Source organism: Heptranchias perlo, chromosome 22, assembly GCF_035084215.1.
Source record: "Heptranchias perlo isolate sHepPer1 chromosome 22, sHepPer1.hap1, whole genome shotgun sequence".
NCBI classification, from domain to species: domain Eukaryota; kingdom Metazoa; phylum Chordata; class Chondrichthyes; order Hexanchiformes; family Hexanchidae; genus Heptranchias; species Heptranchias perlo.
The window spans coordinates 36,110,103-36,132,817 of record NC_090346.1 but is presented as its reverse complement, the minus strand read 5'-3'; the positions used below and the strand labels follow the sequence as shown (position 1 = coordinate 36,132,817).

At 43.9% G+C, this 22,715-nt stretch overlaps 1 protein-coding gene across 1 annotated transcript in view; it reads right to left on the bottom strand.

The window, feature by feature from the left end:
- The window catches only part of shisa9a (shisa family member 9a), a 200,762-nt gene that overhangs the window by 33,109 nt on the left and 144,938 nt on the right, over positions 1-22,715 (bottom strand). The window contains exon 3 of the mRNA XM_068003734.1: positions 8,441-8,596. Coding sequence (XP_067859835.1) covers positions 8,441-8,596 — 156 coding nt within the window. The remainder of the gene's footprint in view (positions 1-8,440; positions 8,597-22,715) is intronic.

Sequence of the window (22,715 nt, the reverse complement as noted above, 5' to 3'; positions counted from 1 at the left end):
TACCTATAGGATGCAATGCAGTAACTCGCCAAGGCTTCTTCGACAGCACCTCCCAAACCCACAACCTCCAACAACCATAAGGACAAGGGCAGCAGGTGCATGGGAACACCATTACCTCCAGGTTCCCCTCCAAATCACACACCCTCCTGAATTGGACATATATCGCCATTCTATCATCGTCGCTGGGTCAAAATCTTGGAACTCCCTACCTAACAGCATTGTGAGAGTAGCTTCACCACAGAGACTGCAGCTGTTCAAGAAGGCGGCTCACCACCACCTTCTCAAGGGCAATTAGGGATCGGCAATAAATTCTGGCCTTACCAGCGATGCCCATATCTCGAGAATGAATAAAAGAAAAAGAAACTGGCCACTAGCAGGTAACTATGCTTTCTATTTTTATGATTATTGGCTAGAAAATGATTGTGCTACATTTAAACTTCTGATATAAAATAATGGAAATTTTTTTTTTGGCAAATATCACAAAGTATTCAATCTTCTTCACAGTTCTACACTTTGCCCATAGTGCATCAACACTAGCAAGGTTGAAAAAAATAAAATAAAAGATAAGAATGACTCATTGCTTGATGTAAACCTAAACAAAATAAAGAGTAGGCTGCTGTTCTTATTGGATTAAAAATGATTCCAGAGGAGACTTTGCTGAGTAGAGCATTATAGAACTTGGATGTTTTTGATGCTAGCTGGGTTTGGAAAGTTTAGGTAAAGTTTCAAAATGCAGGTCAATTATTCAGTCTCTTGTGGGATGATAATGCCATGAAACTAGCTCTGTACAATCTTTCCTCAATATGAAATAACCTTGGAGCATTTCTAAATATGTTTCTCTCCAAAAACTCAGCTCTCAAACTATCAGTAGATCCAATATTTTTTATAGGTTACAGTTGCAGCAACTAGATATACTTTGCACCCACAGAAAGAAAAAACAATTGGAAAACACTCAGCAAAAAAAAAAATCAAAAATCTGAATTCTAAGATATACAGCGGCTTCTTGTTTCATCAGCAAATGTAGCTTCTCCAACCCATTATGGAGATCAAGCATCTCAACCATGATGCTCTAATCTGATTTCCTTTTTAATTTGCCCATTCTAATTTGTCCATTAGTCCTTTCACTGATATTTTTTCTTTGCACATTCACCTTCTCTCTTTTTTTAAAGATATTGATTTCCACTCTTCTAAGTCTTACATTTGTTTCACAAGATAACGAGTGTTTGCTGCAGAGGAGTCAGTGGGAGAATTCCTCCAGGGATTGGCCATGGACGGTCCTTAATGAGCTATGTTGCACATCTAACGCTCTGCCTGGAGCGACTTATCCTCGTGAGTCAAGAACGCCGTGCACTTGGCTGCTAAATGCAGGAGTTACAGCTTGTTAAAGCCGAAATGTCTCCTGGTTTACCAATCACAGGGATCTCTACAGTTGAAGCTGAAGTTGCAGGAGGAGAATCCGAGTGAAACAACCCGATGGTTTTATTTATACTCTTGCTACAATAACAGTGTTGTCACAAATGGGGCGAGATGAAGCAATTCTGCCTCATTCACATTGGCCAGGTTACACTGGCTGTCGGTCACTAGTGCTCTGGTTTCCCTAAACCTCAAAAGACCACTATGTCTGTGCGCGCCACACAAAGAACTTGTATTTATATAGTGTCTTTCATGACCTCAGGACTTCCCAAGGCGCCTAATATGTGATATATTGCACATTCGTGCCCATGTGTGCTAATGCCACGCCCAGTTTTTCCCAGCGGGATACACTTAAATCTACCGAGAGGCTCCAGTCTACAGGGGTGAGCGGAAGGGAGTCAGAATTTCATCACAAAGTAGATAAGACTGGTTTCACAATTTGCATCATGTGATGTCTTGGTGCACGTTGCTTTCTGGGGCTGCAACTTTATGTTTGAGACCATCTTCCTGGAGGCATAGCAACTCAGTTAAAATGCAATTCAGTTGCTCTATGTAAAGTTTTTGCACTGAATTTTTGGCGGTTTAAGGGTAACTTTGGGATGCAAAGATCCTAGTATTACAAAGTCATTCAGATTTGGGTGGGAACGGGAGGAAAGGACAGCACGTTCTGGGGACAACAGAGTGGACTAAATTAATGTTGTTTTACTCGTAAAAAGTTCCAGAAAACCCTGATTTGTAAAGGAAATATATACTATTTCTGCTTAAAGCATGCTATAAATAATATTAAAAGGGACAGGGTGATGCAGTGGGTTAACTTGAGTCTGAGTCTAGCTCAGGTTAATTGGATGGAAGTCTTCTCTGCAATTGTAAGGATCCTACACAAGAGGAGTTTGGGACAACTACCCTAATATTAATTGGGACACAAACAGTGTGAAGGGTATAGGGGGTGCAAAATTCTTAAATTGCATTGAGGAGTACTTTTTTTAGCCAGTACTTAGCAAGCCCAAGAGAGGGGGCAGTTCTGGATTTAGTTTTAGGAAATGAGGCTGGGAGAACATTTTGGTGATAGTGATCATAATTCAGTTAGTTTTAGCATAGTTATGGAAAAGGACAAAGATAGAACAGGAGTTAAAGTTCTCAATTAGGGAAAGGCTAAGCTAAGAAGTGATTTTGCAAAAGTGGACTGGAAACAGCTACTTGAAGGTAAATCAATGTCACTTCAGTGGGAGGCATTCAAGGGGAAGATTCAAGTTGTGCAGAGTAAACATGTTCCCACAAAGGAAAAGGATGGGGCTGCCAAATCTAGAGCCCCCTGGATGTCAAGGAGCATACAGGGTAAGATAAGGCAAAAAAGGAAAACTTATGTCAGACACAGAGAACTAAATACTACAGAAAGCCCAGAGGAGTATAAAAAGTACAGAGGTGAAATTAAAAAGGAAATTAGAAAAGCAAAGAGAGGGCATGAAAAAATATTGGCAAGTAAAATCAAGGAAAACCCAAAGATGTTTTATAAATACATAAAGAGCAAGAGAGGATAACTAAGGAAAGAGTAGGGCTAATTGGAGACCAAAAAGGTAACTATGTGTAGAGGCAGAAGATGTCAGTATGGTTCTTAATGAATACTTTGCATCTGTCTTCAAAAACAAGAGGGATGATGCAGATATTGTAGTTAAGTAGGAGGAGTGTGAAATATTGGATGGGATAAACTTAGTGAGAGAGGAAATATTAAGGGGATTAGCATCTTTGAAAGTAGATAAATCACCAGGGCCGAATGAAATTTATCCCAGGCTGTTAGAAGCAAGGGAGAAAATAGCGTAGGCTCTGACCATCATTTTCCAATCCACACTGGATACTGGTGTGGTGCCGGAGGATTGGAGGACTGCTAATGTTGTACCATTGTTTAAAAAGGGAGCGAGGGATAGGCTGAGTTATTACAGTAATCTCGGTGGTGGGCAAATTATTGGAATCAATTCTGAGGGACAGGATAAACCATCACTTAGAAAGGCACGGAGTAATCAAGGACAGTCAACATGGATTTGTTAAGGGAAAGTCGTGTCTGACTAACTTGATTGAATTTTTTCAGGAGGCAACAAGGAGGGTCGATGAGGGTAGTACGTTTGATGTAGTCTACATGGATTTTAGCAAGGTTTTTGACAATGTCCCACATGGCAGACTGGTCAAAAAAATACAAGCCCATGGGATCCAAGGGAGAGTGGCAAGTTGGATCCAAAATTGGCTCAGTAGCAGGAAGCAAAGGGTAATGGTCGACGGGTGTTTTTGTGACTGGACTGGCTATTTCCAGTGGGGTCCCGCAGGGTTCAGTATTAGGCCCCTTGCTTTTTGTGATATATATTAATGATTGGGACTTAAATGTAAGGGGCATGATTAAGAAGTTTGCAGATGATACAAAAAATGGCCGTGTGGTTGATAGTGAGGAGGAAAGCTGTAGACTGCAAGAATATATCAATGGACTGGTCAGGTGGACAGAAAAGTGGCAAATGGAATTCAATCCGGAGAAGTGTGAGGTAATGCATTTGGGGAGGGCAAACAAAACAAGGGAGTACACATTAAATGTGAGGATACTGAAAGGTGTAGAGGAAGTGAGGGACCTTGGAATGCATGTCCACAGATTCCTGAAGGTAGCAGGACAGGTAGATAAAGTGGTTAAGAAGGCATATGGGATACTTTCCTTTATTAGCTGAGGCATAGAATATAAGAGCTGGGACACAAAGGGTGGTAGAAGTTTGGAACTCTCTTCCGCAAACGGCAATTGATACTTGCTCAATTGCTAAATTTAAATCTGAGATAGATAGCTTTTTGGCAATCAAAGGTATTAAGGGATATGGGCCAAAGGCGGGTATATGGAGTTATATCACAGATCAGCCATGATCTTATCAAATGGCGGAACAGGCACGAGGGGCTGAATGGCCTACTCCTGTTCCTATGTAATGCTGCAACTGTATAAAACACTGGTTAGGCCACAGCTTGAGTACTGTGTATAGTTCTGGTCACCACATTACAGGAAGGATGTAATTGCACTAGAGAGGATACAGAGGAGATTTACGAGGATGTTGCCAGGTCTGGAGAATTTTAGCTATGAGGAAAGATTGGATAGGCTGGGGTTGTTCTCTTTGGAACAGAGGAGGCTGAGGGGTGATTTAATTGAGGTGTACAAAATAATGAGGGGCCTAGATAGAGTGGATAGGAAGGACCTATTGCGCTTAGTAGAGAGGTCAATAACCAGGGGGCATAGATTTAAAATAATTGGTAGAAGGAGTAGAGGGGAGCTGAGGAAATTTTTTTTCACCCAGAGGGTGGTAGGGGTTTGGAACTCACTGCCTGAAAGAGTGGTAGAGGCAGAAACCCTCAACTCATTTAAAAAGTACCTGGCTGTGCACCTACAAGGCTACGGACCAAGTGCTGGAAAGTGGGATTAGGCTGGGCGGCTCATTTTCAGCCGGCGCGGACCCGATGGGCCGAATGGCCTCCTTCTGTGCCATAAATTTTCTATGATTCTCTGATTCTATGACAATCTCAACCCAGCTCGTAATGGATGGTGATTCACAACATAGAACATTCCAGAAATCAGCCGTATTGGCACTAAACTGACAATCGCATTCAGTGAGGCCAAAAAATGGCTGGTGTGCAGAATGCAATAGTCCATTAGTTTGCTAGATGGGCAAGCACTTGAGGGTGGGGCTAAAATCCAATGTTGGGGCAGAGCGGAGGAGCTTTACTCTGCATCTGCCTCTTTCAATATCTGACATGAAAGTATTCAATGTTGATGATATCCATCATCTTAATTATTCCAAAAATTTACTCAATATGTAAATACTTTTAGAAGTGAACAAATGTTCATCAGACGTTGCAAATACCCACTTTTATGCTCGAGTCCTCTCCTTTTGTTTTCTCATATCTAGCTCCTGATTTTTGGAAATTTCTTCATACTTTTCTGATTTGCTTTTCCTTTCTCTAATAAACTGGCTCATTAGAGACAGAGGGTGGGGGTAATTGGACCTCTTTGTGCCTGTTTTTCAGGCATGAAATGGGGCAAATAGGTCCAATTTTGTGGGGCTTTGTCCCGCACACCAAGGTTGATATACAGGCGTCCCTGGCAGTTGTCTTAAATAGGCATATACTGATAAAGGGGCCAATGCCTGTTTAATGACCCCCCCCCCCACTCCTGTAAATTTGTCTACATCTTCCCTTTCAGCTGCTGCAAGCCCTTAAGAATTTGTAGCAGCGGCTGATTTCCTGCCCCTTAATCAGTGAGCTGTTAATGGTAAGTGCATCTTGCGCTGGAAGCTTGCCCAACTCATGCGAATGAGAGGTGACCGGGAAATTGGGACAGGTCCCCCACCGACTCCACCGGGTACTCACTTCTTTCATTCATGCTGCCCCCCCCACCTCAGCCAAAATCAGCTCCGCGGTATCCAAAGTGGTAAAAATGTTTGCCGAGCTTTTAACTGTGCAATACCTGATACTTGATGCTAACGCTTAAGGTTAGATTTTCATCTCCACCACCTGGTGGTAATCTGGTAGAGTGCATCATTTGCCCATCTTAGAACCCACTCGATTTTCATGCCATTGAAATTAATCGACATTTTATAACGGGTGGGCAATTTGATTCCAAGGCGTTGATGAAAATCTACCCCTAAGCATCCAAAGTGGTGAAGTGTTGACTTCTCTGGGACTTTAATGTCCATAGGCACAAAAGTCATCAAAAATGTTAGGGTACCCCCAAAAAGAAACATTTTACAGTTATCCCTATAAAAAGGAAGTATGAACTAAATTATCCAACTGGGAGAAAATTATAATTCCATTATCCGAGGAAAGGATGAATATTTGACTTCTACGTGCAGCAGAGATTATCATGACTGGTACATGATGAGATAAGGGCTCGCAGCATCTTAAAGAGGAGGCATTACTGGGAAAAAATTTGCAGGGCTATGAGGAAAGAGCCGGGGAGTGGGACTAATTGGATAGCTCTTTTAAAGAGCCGGCACAGGCATGATGGGCCGAATAGCCTCCTTCTGTGCTGTATGATTCCACGAAATACAAGATTCTGGAAGAATATCCGGCTGGGAAATTGGTTTAAACCCATTTTCGGGCCTGAAATAGGTGATGCACTTGGAGCACATACCTGCAGCCAGAAGACCGAGGCGCTTCCAAAATTGGGCCTCGGGCTTAATCATATTTTCCTGAGGAGCTGCAGATGACAATTGGACATCCAAAGGTAGCCGGCCAGTTCAGAGAGGACCAATTTGGGCCGGCTGAGACACCGACAGGTAGGTCCTGAGGAAGGAACAGCTCACTGATTATGGGGCAGAAAATCGGGCTTTGCTACAGTTTCTTATGGCTCGCAGCAGCTTAAAGGGATGGTGTTTCTTGTGATCAAAGCAGGAAAGGAACATTGTAGCGCAGCAGTCCGCAGTAGGTCTGTGGAAGTGGGAAGAGCATTCCCCCCACCCTGAAATGCACGGAGGAGGGGAAGGGACTGTGAGTAGCAGGACTTTGGTGGCATCTACTTTCTGAGCTGCGGGGAGATGCAGGACTATACCTCCTGCCAGTAAGGGGGAAGAGGCTGTCCCCAGCAGCCTCGTGTCAGGAAGGAACCAGCAGTACCTGCACTGATGCTGTGCTAGGTCCGACTGAGGGCCAGGAAGCGTGGGGACTCCCGATTTAAGGAGTGCCGGGCCCAGTCCTGCCCCCTTGTAAAGGCATCCTTTTGTTTGCCCCATTCCAGCACCTGGTATAACTGGATCTCAGCCAAGCTCACAGCCATAGCAACAAACCCCTGCCAAAGTTATAGCAGAAGTCTGCTAGAACAGCTGCACATGTTCTTTATGAACCAAAATTCTGTGGAAAGCTGGTGTATTGAGTAAACCTAAAAGCAAACATATAAAGGAAAGGCTTCCAGTTATATAGCACCTTCCACGACCTCAGGCTGTCCACAATTACAGCCAATTAAGTACTTTTGAAGTGTAGTCACTGTTGTAGTGTAGGGAAACGCAGCAGCCAATTTGCGCACAGCAAGATCCCACAAACAGCAATGCGATAATGACCAGATAATCTGTTTAGTGATGTTGGCCAGTACACCAGGAGAACTCTCTGTTCTTCTTCAAAATAGTGCCGTGAGATCCTTTACCTCCACCCGAGACACAGGCGGGGCCTCGGTTTAACGTCTCAACTGAAAGACAACACCTCAGACAGTGCAGCACTCCCTCAGTATTGCACTGGAGTGTCAGCCTAGATTATGTGCTCAAGTCTCTGGAGTGGGGCTTGAAACCACGACCTTCTGACTCAGAGGCAAGAGTGCTCCCACTGAGCAAAGGCTGACACCTTTTCTTCGTATAATCCATCCGCTGTAATGTCACCATGCCCAGAAAGGGGGAGTGGTGGACCTGACCTGCAACAAACTAACAAACACTTTATTAGCACATTTGAAGGGTTATCTGACAGACAATTCTTGAACGTTACCGAAAAAAAAATCCTTTTTGTACAAAAGGTACAATGTAGCAAAGAACTTGGCAATAGTATCAACGTTTTCCAGTTGTTACAACAGCTCATGAAAACATTGAAGCACCAAGATCATTTACAAATGTGATTTTTTTGTTGATGCTGCCCGCTAGTTTCATTATTTTATTTGGAATAATTTTTAGGCTGCGAGGTAGATGGGAGTTCAAGGACGACCATTTTGGTTGCAGAGGCTTCAGCTTGTCCCAGTGAACTCTGACCTGCCCGCAGGAAGCAGTGAGTTTACTCCAGCCAACCGTGTCATGTTATTAGAGATAACACGCAGTGGGCTTATCACAAACACTCAGAGGGGCATTGAAGACAATTTGGGAAGAAGGCGTTTTGGGGAGATCGTGAAGAGGAGGATTGTGGAGCAGATTTTGACAGAGCTGTTAGCAAATCCATTCGGAAGGTCATTCATCCAGACATGCTGTGACCTGACACGTGAAAATAGAAGGTTGAACGAAAGGTGCATTTCATAAGGTATTTCACACTGCTCTCATTTACTTACCCACTGCTTTTAGCGAGGCATACTTATTCAACTCCTTGCCTGGGACCTGCTGATCAAACGAAAGTGAACCTTGCGCCAAGGTGGGATAGGAATGTGTTTGGGCCATCTGTGGAATCAGAGGATAGGTTGGGCCCACGTTATTCATCTGTGTCTGGTCTGCAAAATGTTTAAAAGAACACAATATTCATTAGTGAATACAAATGCCTGAAAAGCATTAATCACAATCTCCACCCACAGACATAAAAGAGAGATTGCCTTTACATTTTACAGATAAAGCTCATTAGTATGTCTGTACATGAAAACCACATGATAGGATGACCTAGGACTATTAATACTGCTGACAGAGCCAATGGAGATAAACCCTGCTAATGTGAGCCATGATAATATGAAATTGTTTCGTGAGAACCTTATTTTTGGTTCCCAGTGATATTTCCATTGTGATTTCAATCCAGTTGCTAAAACATTTATATGGTTTGCTAATATCATACATGATGTAACACAGCAACAACATGAACAAAATACAATGAAAAATTATTTTCAGTACACTATGTGCCTGTGGGGGTTGCCCATTTTCAATGGATAATAAAACCAACAGATAAATTAGAGATGCTGCTCCAATTTTGCTTGTTGGCAGAGGAGCTACTTTGGATGGCAAGGGGGAGGGGCAATCTCGTGGTATCAAGATAAAAAAATGAGCAGCAAAAACCTAGCAATACTAAATGTGTTCCAACAGGATAATACACAAGCCCGATCATAAGACCAACAGCGGATGTTCCACCAGGCTTATCTGCATGGCATTGTATGCATTTTATTAAAGTTTTGGGGCTTTTCACTAATTTGTGGTGATCCGCAAATTAAAATGATTCATCTATCTGACACTCCGTCTTGTGCTCTGAAATTCAGTGTGGAATTACAGCAACTTCAAAGAATTCATTCTGATCTCGGACAGTCTCAGTGCCCTGGTTGAAGTTTAGACCAACCTCAGTACAGAATAAATCAACTGACAATTCAAATATCCACAAGCATCTATTCAAGAAGATTCTATTGGATGGTAGAGGTCCTAGATGAATGCTTTTATGGTGAAACTTAGGTTATAGAAACCACTGAAAATTCCACAGTAGCATTCCCACTCCCAAATAAATACTAACCAGACTGCAATCGCTATGTCTATTCAAAGAATATTAAAGGTCATCGAACTGAAACATTAACTCTGTCTCTCGCTCCACAGATGCTGCCTGACCTGCTGAGTATTTTCTTTTTTCATTTCAAAGAATACTAAGAATTGATATTTAACATTTTAAACCCTGGTCTAATTTGACCTTATAACATTATAAACAGAAACACATTTGGTGTGTGCATTTTGAAAACTTCAGAAGGCAATTGTCACTAAAGAGGTTAGTTACTAGAAAGCACTACAGGGAGAGTTTTCACTTTAACCACCGAGCGGAATATAGGCTGTAGCAGATTGTCCACTTGTTTCACGCACTGCATGACTTTCGTTTCCATTGACTTCAATGCGTCTGTCTGCCCGGTCCGACTGGTAGAATTTGTCCAACAAAGGCTGGCGGTGGAGTACTGTAGGCCAGCTACTGTCTTTCCACACAGCTGTAAAAAAGACTACTTTTTACAAAAGCTTTTGTGAAGTTGAGTTTTGCTTTCCAGCTTTGGACAAGCAGCTGTGAAGAGATTTTCCTGGACACAGTGTGCCCTGCCAATCTTTCTACCACAAGGAACCACGAGGTTTTCTGAGCCATCAACCTCTCCAGCACATCTTGAGACATTTTGAGAAATGAGATGTCAAGAGCTTGTTGACGTCTCCAGTTTACATCCGTTGAGTATCACTGCTGAAAAATGGTTGATTTAAACATCTTCTTTTCAGTCTTTCTACGCAACAGCCAGGCCGCAAGGTGAACTAGAGCTCCTGTGTGTTGACATACAAACCTTTTTAAGTGATTAAAATAAAATTTACCAAAGGAGAAAGGCAATAGGTCAGACTTTGTTTTGGGCAGGTGATAAAGGCCAAAAAGAAGTTAATTGTGCTGCTGCAGTTATTTTCCATTGGCAACAGGAAGCTCTGTGTTTGTACATTTAATATTCTGCTGGAGGTATTCAGTCATTTAGTAAGGGGAAAAATTGGAGATTATAGTCGCAAAAAAAGAGTGGGATGTGCAACTCAGCATCAAAGTACAAGTAAGATGAAAAAAATGAAACCTTCAAACTACTTTCGGGACACATTTTTGAGCCCTTAGAAAGTAGGGGATCATAAAAGGTCATCAAATTCATTCCCTCCAAAACATTACACACAGTTTGCCTGGTTGCAGAGTTTATAGAACCAGGTAAACCTCCAAGATAAACCTCAGACTGGTTTCAGCGCTGTACTCCCTCAGCGGCAAAGAATCAGCAACCAAAAACCCCCTCGGTTTGCGCCCGGATCTCAAACAACTCCTGGGTTGCTCGGAGCACAGCTCGGGAGATCATGGAGCCCCACATTTGGCTGGGGCCTAGAATCATGGAAAGTTATGGCACAGAAGGAGGCCATTCGGCCCATTATGTCCGTGCCGGCCGAAAAAGAGCAATCCAGCTTAATCCCACTTTCCAGCACTTAGTCCATAGCCCTGTAGGTTACAGCACTTCAGTTGCACATCCAAGTACTTTTTAAATGAGTTGACGGTTTCTGCCTCTACCACCCTTTCAGGCAGTGAGTTCCAGACCCCCACCATCCTTTGGGTGAAAAAATTTCTCCTCAGCTCCCGTCTAATCCTTCTACCAATTATTTTAAATCTATGCCCCCGGTCACTGACGCCGCTGCTAAGGGAAATAGGTCCTCCCTATCCACTCTCTCTAGTCCTGTCATAATTTTATATACCTCAATTAAATCTGCCCTCAGCCTCCTTTGTTCCAAAGAAAACAACCCCAGCCTATCCAATCTTTTCTCATAGCTAACATTCTCCAGCCCTGGCAACATCCTCGTAAATCTCCTCTGTACTCTCTCTAGTGCAATCACATCTTTCCTGTAATTGCAGGCCTCTGGGCATGGGCCCTGGTAGCCCCTTGTGTTAATCTGATCCTGGAGTGGGGTTATATAAAAACACTGGCTGGTCAATATAAAAGGGGCAGCTTTGAGAACAAGTATTTTTGGAGAGGTTTTTTAATTGTTTTTTTAGATTTACAATTGTATAAAGCTCTGTTTACTGTGGGTGAGTGAGACAATAGAAAACGGGGCCAAGTACCAAACAGAAAATCATGGAACCAGGGCTTTAAATCTCTTACACTGTCTTTTTAAAAAAAAATTGGAAGGTGATCTGTCCAGTGGCTTAGTTGGAGCCCAGGGTCCATTCTAAGTTTATCTGGGGTTGGCTGATCTCAGCTAGGGCAGCATTACAATTGACCTTAGTGTCCCAGGGCTAAATAGAGAAAACATTGAACCAGGGAAGAACTACTGAGCCCAACGTCAGGGAACTGGATTAACAGCAGTACAGACACAGTCGGAATAGTTGCCAGCCACTTGCTATTCGAGGCAGCAGCCAGAGTTTGCACAACTCGTGCAGTGCTCCAAATGTTCACACACTTCCGGTCTTTAAACATTGCCCCACAACGTTCTGCAAGTCATCTCTTCTGCGCACGTGCTGAAACACCGCGCACGCGCAGAGAATGAATGTTACACTGCTTGGCCCCAATATTTACAGGGAGGCGGGGAGGGTGCGGGGAAGACCGAAAATGGCCAAAGAACCCGGCAAGGCCGGGGACGCAGAGGTTCTGCCGATTGTTAGCACCTTCCGCCCGGCAGCCGGCCGAATAGAGTGCTGAAACAGGCACTTACCTTGTAGAGCCGGCAGCTCCTGCTTCCCCTTCACTGCCGAGTTTCCCGACCCCTGGGAAATCCGCGCAGCAGCAACTATTACCGTATCATTAATTTATTAAGTGCGATTTATTGTCCTTTTTTTTAAACCCCTACCACAGTGCTGCAAATTTATGTTGTCTGACCAGTGCTTCATAAAAGGCTGTGGGGGAGGGACGACAGTCAGGCAGTTGATTATACAAATACACACTGCCTACCGCACATAATGTAGGTGGAGTGAATATTAAGGTTCCAGCAATAAGGATTTCAGCGATGCAATAAGGGGTTAAAAATCCTGATTGGAGGGTACCAGAAAAACTGATCCAACCACTGGAAGTATTCAGTCTCCCACCCCCTCCCCATGCAATATTCAGTTTGGTGTAGATTGCTTTTGACACAAAATGCACGAAAGCTGTAGGGAGGCCTGGGCTGTTTCATTATCGGAGAGGTTGTGAGTGGAGCTGAAGACTGTGAAATCAACAGTGATCAATGCTTTCCTCTCACTGCCACCCACTGAGTAAGCTCCCAGCAGTGGGCAGATTGAACACCGGGAGCTTGTATGGAATATGTTAGCGATCCAGACGTTGTGGTGGGAATGGCTGTGCCAAGCATGGGCGGGCATATAGCCTGCTGGTATCAATGATACCACCAGAGTGCCTGCATGAGGAATTCCACTCCAATATTTGCTATAGAAACGTATGAAATTCTTAGACAGCTTGACAGGGTAAATGCTGAGAGACTAGAACTAGGGGTCATAGTCTCAAGATAAGGGGTCGGCCATTTAGGACCGAGATGAGGAAAAATGTCTTCATTCAGAGGGTTGTGAATCTTTGGGAGGTTAAAATAACAGGTTTTTGGAGCAGGACTGCATCCCGGCTCCAACTTGCCCACTTCTGGGTTTAACCCAGATTGAAACACTTGAAGTACTTAATAGTTTGTGTATTGGAAAACTTAAATGACTTTAACCTTACCTGTTCGGGTTTCCCATCGCTTCCGAATCATGTCAGGTGAAAGCAGGTGGGAAGGGCCGGATCCATGAGGTGAGGGCCTTTATTGCACTGCCCGTTGACCCATAGGAGGAGGAGTACTTTATCCTGGCCCAACAAGCTCACCTGGCTGACAGGACCCAATGGTGGGCCCCCACCTACCTCTGACTCCTCACCTGACCTTCAGCAACCTCCAATCTTCTTCCCGGCCCCCGCAACTCCTCCCCGGCACCCCCACCCCAAATTCCTCCCCGGCACCCTCTCAGATCTCTTCCCCAGATGTCATGTCGGGCATGAAACCTGGAGGTAAAATTTATTGGCCTCATTAAGGTCTCGATCACAGATCGCGACCCACCCACTTACCTTCCGGGTTTCGCACCTGAAAATCTTCCCCTCCCGCTCCCTTCCCAGCTGGAAGTGAAAATTCTGCCCCATGTCTGTTAAAACTTCAAAAAAAAACGCCCACCCTGAAGCCTGGAGATTCTTGTGTCCCTGATCTGCCTGTGTAAGTGTGATGGAGCAGAAATCCCACCCACCTCACTCAAGGTGAGAGACCCTGTCCCAACATCAATGAACAGGGTCATTTGCAGGGCCGGCGTGGGTCAGTGGCGCAACAGTGACGGCAGCCCTGAACCGAGCTGATCTGTCCTCCAAAGGTGGAGCAGTGTCATCCGGAGACAAAATGGGCAGAAGAAACAGTTTTTAAAAAATTCTGAGGCTCCCACTGGAGCCACTGACCTCTCTGGGATCAATGACCTCAGTCTACTGAAGGCTTTTAAAAGGCCTCGAAAGGAAATCATGCCTGATCTCCACCACTCCACCAGCGTGTATTCTGCTGAGGCCTTTCAAGGGCATAAAGAGAGGAATTTCCTGGAGAATCCTAAAATTATCCCTCGTCCCACCCCTCATCGCCTGGCAACACACCCCCTTGACGTGGGGGATGAGAGACGCAAAAAAGATCCGCCCATGGATCCCCTGGACGAAATTTCAAGGTACAGTCAAAATGAGGCCAAGCCTGGCAGAGTCCAGTCCATTTTGAAGGCCATCTCTGAGCGCAATGGCCTCTGCAGCCCCAGGAATTTTTGGGTCTGCGCAGCTAAGCCATACAGAACAGGAAGGTCCTAACTTCAATCTCCAGTCTGTGCCAGTAGCTATGTCAAAAAAACAATTAGGAAAGCAAAAAGGAACTATTCTACAGAAATATAAATAACAAAAGAAAAATCAGGATAGGAATAGGGCCACTCAGGGATGCACACAATAAACTCGCAGGTAATGACAGTGAAATGGCAGAAATATTGAATGGTTACTTTGGCTCATTATTTATCAGGGAGACTAACAAGGCAGGCATAACATTAGAAGAAGAGATCAAAAAAGATATAAAAGCATTTAAGATAGAAAAAGGGGAGATAATTAATAAACTAATCAAACTTAGGGAGGGTAAAACACCTAGTCCGGATGGATTGCATCCAGGCATATTAAAATAAGTTAGGGAAGAGATAGCAGAGGCACTATTACATGTATATAAAAATTCACTAGAAAAGGGAATAGTGTTGGAAGACAGGCGGACAGCTAATGTTATTCCTATATTTAAAAAGGGAGATGGAACAAGTCCAGGGACCAGTTAGCTTAGCGTCGGTCGTAGGAAAGATAATGAAAACTTTCCTCGAAGATGCAATAAAAGAAACGAGAAAACTAAAATATAATAAAAAAGAGTAGTCAGCACGGATTTCAGAGGGGAAAGTCATGCTTGACCAGCCTTATTGAATTCTTTGAAGAAGTAACAGAAAGAGTAGACAAGAGTAATGTAGTAGATGTAATGTATTTGGATTTTCAAAAGGCCTTCGATAAGGTAATGCATTGTCGACTCATGACTAAGGTCAGAGCATGTGGAGTCAGGGGACAGGAAGCAGAATGGATAGCAAGCTGGCTACAAAACAGAAAAGAGAGTAGGGTTAAGGGTAGCTACTCAGACTGGCAAAAGGTGTTCCATGGGAATCAGTGCTGGGACCACTGTTGTCCACAATTTACATTAACAATTTGGACTCGGGAATCGGAAATACAATTTAAAAATTTGTGGACGACACCAAATTGATACATAGGGAAAATGCGTCAAAAGGCAAGAAGACATTATTAAATTTGCAGTGTAATTGGCAAATGAATTTCAATATAGATAAGTGCGAGGTGGTGGATTTTGGTAGGAAGAATAAGGAGGCCACATATTGTTTGGATAATAAGAGTCGAAATGGGTTAAAGGAGCAAAGAGATCTCTGGGTACAGATACACAAATCACTAAAAGTAGCGACGCAGGTTAATAAGGCTATTAAAAAGGCAAATCAAGCACTGGGATTCATTTCTAGAGGGATAGAATTGAAAAGCAGAGATGTGATGTTAAACTTGTATAAAACCTTGGTTGGGCCACACTTGGAGTATTGTGAACAGTTCTGGTCTCCATATTGTAAAAGGGATATAGAGGCATTGGAGAAGGTGCAAAAATGATTCACAAGAATACCACCAGAACTGAGAGGATGTACTTATCAGGAAAGGCTGAACAGGCTGGGGCTCTTTTCTCTAGAAAAGAGAAGGATGAAGAGTGACATGATAGAGATCTTTAAGATAATGAAAGGGTTTAATAGGGTGGACACAGAGAAAATGTTCCCACTTGTGGGGCAGTCCAAAACTAGAAGTCATCAATATAAGATGGTCACTAATAAATCCAATAGGGAATTCAGGAGAAATTTCTTTACCCAGAGTGGTAAGAATGTGGAACGCATGACCACAAGGGGTAATTGAGGCAAATAGCATAGCTGCATTTAAAGAGAAGCTAGGTAAGCACACGAGGGAGAAAGGAATAGAAGAGTATCTGATAGGGTTAGATGAAGTTGGGAGGGAGGAGGCTCGTTTGGAGCATAAATGTCGGAGTGGAGCAGTTGGGCCGAATGGCCTGTTTCTGTGCTGTAAACTCAACGTAACTTGTTGTGGTGAAAGGAGAACTAGAATTGGCTTCAATATCCCAGGCTTAGAGAGGAGAAAAATATCTGCCAGGATTCCCAATCCTGATCTGTATCCAGCAACTTCTGCGAGATGTGCATTATGTGTGGGTATCAGGTGAGGACAGGAACAGGCTGGCTGCATTGCCTCCCACAGTTAAATAGCCTGCCAACACTCACTGACTAGACTCATGGGAACAATAGGTACTTGGATGAGAGACAGAGAGGTGCCCGACGCCTGTGAAACCGACTCTGGCAATGTGTCAGAGCCTTCATGCGAGGAGCATAGGAAAGAAAATCGACACAAAAAAGGTGTGGTGGTGGGGGGGGGGGATGAAACTTTATAAATATAATTATTACAAAGACAGCGATAGACTTGCCCTTTGCAGCATTTTATATGCCCCAAAATTGGCCCTTTTAAAAGCAGATTATTTTTTAGCTTACAATTCAAAAGAAAATGTTGGCACTTTGTTTAAAACCTTGGCTGAAGAGATTAGGGTTTCATGCTTGACTGCAGTAACAGATACCCTGATTGAAACCTTCTCACTCCAAGCATTCCTGATGTATCCCCATGGGCAGTGCTCCACAGAGATACATTAGGAATGCTTCCCATTGCTTCCGCACAGGCAATGCCCCTTTAAATAGAGCTGTTTATATCCTTCTAATTAATCTTTCACCAGAATCATCACAATTTACAGGTTTTCTGAACCTCTGTACTATTCCATTCCTTAAAACCTCACATCAACACAGAATCATGCAGTTTGCTGGTGTCATGGAAACAACCAGGTGCAGCAAGGATTTATATTCCTATTAATATTTGATCAGCACAATGCATTTGTGATACTGTGTACTGATTCCAAGCTTTCAGAGAACACCAGTGATATTTCATGCACCTTTTTTTACGTATAATTGACAGTCTGCTAGTAAAATCGTGAACTCATTTTATTTCAGAGCCTTGTGTTAATCATGGTGAAAGACAAGCATTTTTCTGTTTTTTGTGTGAAAAAGGGAATCTCAGCCTCTTTATACCCAGAGATAAGTATTAAGGGCGGTGACCGAATCTCCATTTCTAAGAGATCATCTCAATAGTCATTATTTTCACAAGAATGGAAAGATTACTCAGTGGTAGAGGAGGAGGGAAGAGGTAGCATTTCATCTTAAATGCTGAATATATTAAAAAATTGAATCACTTCAACAAAACTTTTTTTTTGTTAGGAAGATAAAGCAAATCAATACCCTTTGTAATCCTGTATGGAAAGATGACATTATCGATGGCTCTTGCCTAAATTTGACGTTTTAAATATTACTGGGTCCAGTCTCACATGTAAATCTACCAGGAGTCACCACTGGTTCCCCAGATCACACCTTCATGACCAGATATAGGGGCAGATTTTCCTCTTTAGCACTTGGGTGTAAAGCATCGCCCGGGTGCAATGCACAGAGGAAAATCTGGCCGGGGAGGAAACTTGAACGTAATGGAGTCTGATCTTCCATTATTTAAATTAATGGAGAGAAAATTGTGTGGACTCCATTACAGGCAGCAATCCTCCCTGACCTCTATTTTCCTCTTTCAATTGGTCCTGGTCATGCATATTGTCCAAGCATGAAAGGGAAATCTGCCCCATAAATAAGTTAACAGATCTCCTGTGATGTTGCTCATGGTGAGTCAGAGAGTAAACTGTTTTACAACACTCAGTTGATCTCCCATGACACTGCACATAGTAAGTCAAGACCAAGTGTAGTCTGCAGGTGAAACATGTTAGAATGTGGGAGATAATTGGCCCAGGTCGTACAGACATAATTCAGTCCCCATTTTAAAGTCAAACATTCTGCCTTATTTTTATATATTAGTCGCTCTCCTATGGCATATCACATGGAGAGTCGAGGACCAAATGCAGTCTTCAGCTGAGGCAGGGTTTGAGGCCGGGGCATAATCGAACTAGGATGCCACAGACATAGTTCAGTCTCCAGTTTAAAGTCATACATTCTGTATTTACTTCTATATTTTCACTATAAATTCCTATGTCCACAATTAGAATGGAAACTGCCTACATAAGACTCTTGTGCTGTAATGATACCCTCCCACCAATGGTGGAGCTTCAGTGTCTCCACTGGGGAGGGTGTAATTACCACGTGATAAGTTTACATAGCCAATTTCCATTATAAAGTTTGACATAGGAATTTATTACAGAAAAAGTTGACTGGAAGTGCATTTGGTCGTAATTTCTAATATAAATTTGATTTTATATTATTCATAATTAAATAGCAAAACTTATGGCAGTATGGGAAGTAGAGAAGAGTTGGTTGGAGCATAGGAATTTCTCCGCATAAGACCTGGGAGATACAAAACTGAAGTGCTATAGTGCCACTACTGGTGGGAGGGTGTAATTACAGTGTGATAAGTTTACATAGGCAGTTTCCATTATAGGTGTGGACATAAGGCTTTATAATTTATAATGGAAAAAGTTGACACAAAAGTATGACAAAAATGTAACAAAAGGAAGTAAGATTTTATAAATAGGAAATGCGTTCAGAAGCAAGACTTTTAGAATATTACTAGTAGATTTCCCATGGCCTTGCACGCAGTGTGTGAGAGAATTCTCTATTCTATAACAATATCTTTTAGGGGATGACATCAAGCATAAATGACTAAATAAATTGAATTTGATTTTTACTAAATGGCATTCTTGGATTTTTACTGGTGCTTTGGGGATTTAATTTTCTCAGCAGGCCTCCTCTGGGCCTAAGGAAGGCATAATGCATGGAATTCTAGATATGTCCTGAAAGTTTCTGCTGGATGTAACAGGAGTGGGTGGAAGACTTGCCCACCTACCACCAATCAGGATTTACCGTGGGGCCTTCAATGGGGCAGAAACCCAGCGGATCTGGGATCGGCCCAAAATTCCTGCCTCACTGTGGGTGATCCACCGAATTGCACCCTCTCCGACCCTGAGAATTTTGGCCACGTTGCATTTATTTTTCCTTCAGTGGAAAAGTCAAATTGTGTCTCTCTGTAAAACAACATTTCAGGTTGTGCATTTTTGGAAATGATTTGAATAAACTGAACTATGAATTGCACTCGGCTTTCGACCGAACGTTTGAATAAAAACTCTTCATTTTTTTACATCAGACCTGGGACCACCCTTGCACAATACCATAGGACAGCTATTGGTATATGAAAATAAAGATTGACAAAGTTAGTGGCTCCTAAATCCAACAAACAGATTAGATTTTCACAATTTATACATTGCTGCCATTCTTTTCAATTTTATTTCTTTACTCTTTCTTCAGCCACTCCGCCTGCACGCTGTCCCCCAACTGAGGCACCTAAATGCCAACCTCTTTCAATCCTACTCTGTGACGGGCTGCAAGAAAATATCTCAGGAGTTTCTCTCTTCTCCCGCTGACTTTTCCCTCAGTGGTTTCATTGAGATCAGGAATGTACTGAGTATGTTATAGCAGGAATGTCAGTGCACTGCACTGCACTGCACAGCACCAACATACTGCTCCACTACACCACCTCACAGTATGCATATTTAAATAACAATTTTTAATATTTCCTTTAGAATATCACCAGTTCAGTTTTACATGGGCCAATTTAATTTGTAAACAATGAATATTTGAGAAATGTCAGTCGATGGTCTCATGTTTCTGCTCCACTATTTTTTAAAAATTCGTTCATGGGATGTGGGCGTCCCTGGCAAGGCCAGCATTTATTGCCCATCCCTAATTGCCCTTGAGAAGGTGTGGTGAATCGTCTTCTTGAACCGCTGCAGTCCATGTGGTGAAGGTTCTCCCACAGTGCTGTTAGGTAGGGAGTTCCAGGATTTTGACCCAGCGTTGTTGGAGCTGCACTTATCCAGGCAAGTGGAGAGTATTCCATCACAGTCCTGACTTGTGCCTTGTGGATGGTGGAAAGGCTTTGGGTGTCAGGAGGTGAGTCACTTGCTGCAGAAAACCCAGCCTCTGACCTGCTCTTGTAGCCACAGTATTTATGTGGCCGGTCCAGTTAAGTTTCTGGTCAATGGTGACCCCCAGGATGTTGAGGGCAGGGGTTTCGGCGATGGTAATGCCGTTGAATGTCAAGGGGAGGTGGTTAGACTCTCTCTTGTTGTCATTGCCTGGCACGAATATTACTTGCCACTTATCAGCCCAAGCCTGGATGTTGTCCAGGTCTTGCTGCATGCCGGCACGCAGTGCTTCATTATCTGAGGGGTTGCGAATGGAACTGAACACTGTGCAATCATCAGCGAACATCCTCATTTCTGACCTTATGATGGAGGGAAGGTCATTGATGAAGCAGCTGAAAATGGTTTGGCCTAGGACTCTGCCCTGAGGAACTCCTGCAGCAATGTCCTGGGGCTGAGATGATTGGCCTCCAACAACCACTACCATCTTCCTTTGTGCGAGGTATGACTCCAGCCACTGGAGAGTTTTCCCCAATTCCCAATGACTTCAATTTTACTAGGGCTCCTTGGTGCCACACTTGGTCAAATGCTGCCTTGATGTCAAGGGCAGTCACTCTCACCTCACCTCTGGAATTCAGCTCCTTTGTCCATGTTTGGACCAAGGCTGTAATGAGGTCTGGAGCCGAGTGGTCCTGGCGGAACACAAACTGAGCATCGGTGAGCAGGTTATTGGTGAGTAAGTGCCGCTTGATAGCACTGTCGATGACACATTCCATCACTTTGCTGATGATTGAGGGTAGACTGATGGGGCGGTAATTGGCCAGATTGGATTTATCCTGCTTTTTGTGGACAGGACATACCTGAGCAATTTTCCACATTGTTGGGTAGATGCCAGTGTTGTAGCTGTACTGGAATAGTTTGGCTGGTGGCACGGCTAGTTCTGGAGCACAAGTTCTCAGCACTACAGTCGGGATGTTGTCGGGGCCCATAGCCTTTGCTGTATCCAGTGCACTCAGCCGTTTCTTGATATCATGTGGAGTGAATTGAATTGGTTGAAGACTGGCTTCTGTGATGGTGGGGACATCGGGAGGAGGCCAAGATGGATCATCCACTCGGCACTTCTGGCTGAAGATGGTTGCAAATGCTTCATCCTTGTCTTTTGCACTCACGTGCTGGACTCTGCCATCATTGAGGATGGGGATGTTTACAGAGCCTCCTCCTCCTCCTGTTAGTTGTTTAATTGTCCACCACCATTCATGACTGGATGTGGCAAGACTGCAGAGCTTTGATCAGATCCATTGGTTGTGGAATCGCTTAGCTCTGAATATAGCTGTTTAGCATGCATGTAGTCATGTGTTGTAGCTTCACCAGGTTGGCACCTCATTTTTAGGTACGCCTGGTGCTGCTTCTGGCATGCTCTTCTACACTCCTCGTTGAACCAGGTTGATCCCCTGGCTTGTTGGTAATGGTAGAGTGGGGAATTTGCCAGGCTATGAGTTTACTGATTGTGCTGGAATACAATTCTGCTGCTGCTGACGGCCCACAGCGCCTCATGGATGCCCAGTTCTGAGCTGCTAGATCTATTCTGAGTCTATCCCATTTAGCACGGTGGTAGTGCCACACACGTTGGATGATGTCCTCAGTGTGAAGACGGGACTTCGTCTCCACAAGGACTGTGCAGTGGTTACTCCTACCAATACTGTCATGGACAGATATATCTGCGACAGGTAGATTGGTGACGACGAGGTCAAGTAGGTTTTTCCCTCGTGTTGGTTCGCTCACCACCTGCTGCAGGCCCAGTCTGGCAGCTATGTCCTTCAGGACTCAGCCAGCTTTATCAGTTGTGGTGCTACCGAGCCACTCTTAGTGATGGACAATGAAGTCCCCCACCTAGGGTATATTCTATGCCCTTGCTACCCTCAGTGCTTCCTCCAAGTGGTGCTCAACATGGAGGAGGACTGGTTCATCAGCTGAGGGAGGGCAGTAGGTGGTAATCAACAGGAGGTTTCCTTGCCCATGTATGACCTGATGCCATGAGATTTCATGGGGTATGGAGTCAATGTTGAGGACTCCCAAGGCCACACCCTCCTGACTGTATTCTACTGTGCTGCCACCTCTGGTGGGTCCATCCTGCCAGTGGGACAGGACATACGCAGGAATGGTGATGGAAGAGTCTGGGACATTGGCTGAAAGGTATGATTCTGTGGTATAACTATGTCAGGCTGTTGCTTGACCAGTCTGTGGGACAGCTCTCCCAATTTTGGCACAAGTCCCCAGAAGTTAGAGAGGAGGACTTTGCAGGGTCACCTGGGCTTGGTTTGTCTTTGTCATGTCCGGTGCCTAGTGGTCCGATGCCGGGTGGTCTGTCCGGTTTTATTCTTATCGTGACTTTCTGTCGCGAGATTGTACAACTGAGTTGCTTGCTAGGCCATTTCAGAGGGCGATTAAGAATCAACCACATTGCTGTGGGTTTGGAGTCACATCTAGGCCAGACCGGGTAAGGATGGCAGGTTTCCTTCCCTAAAGGACATTAGTGAACCAGATGAGTTTTTACGA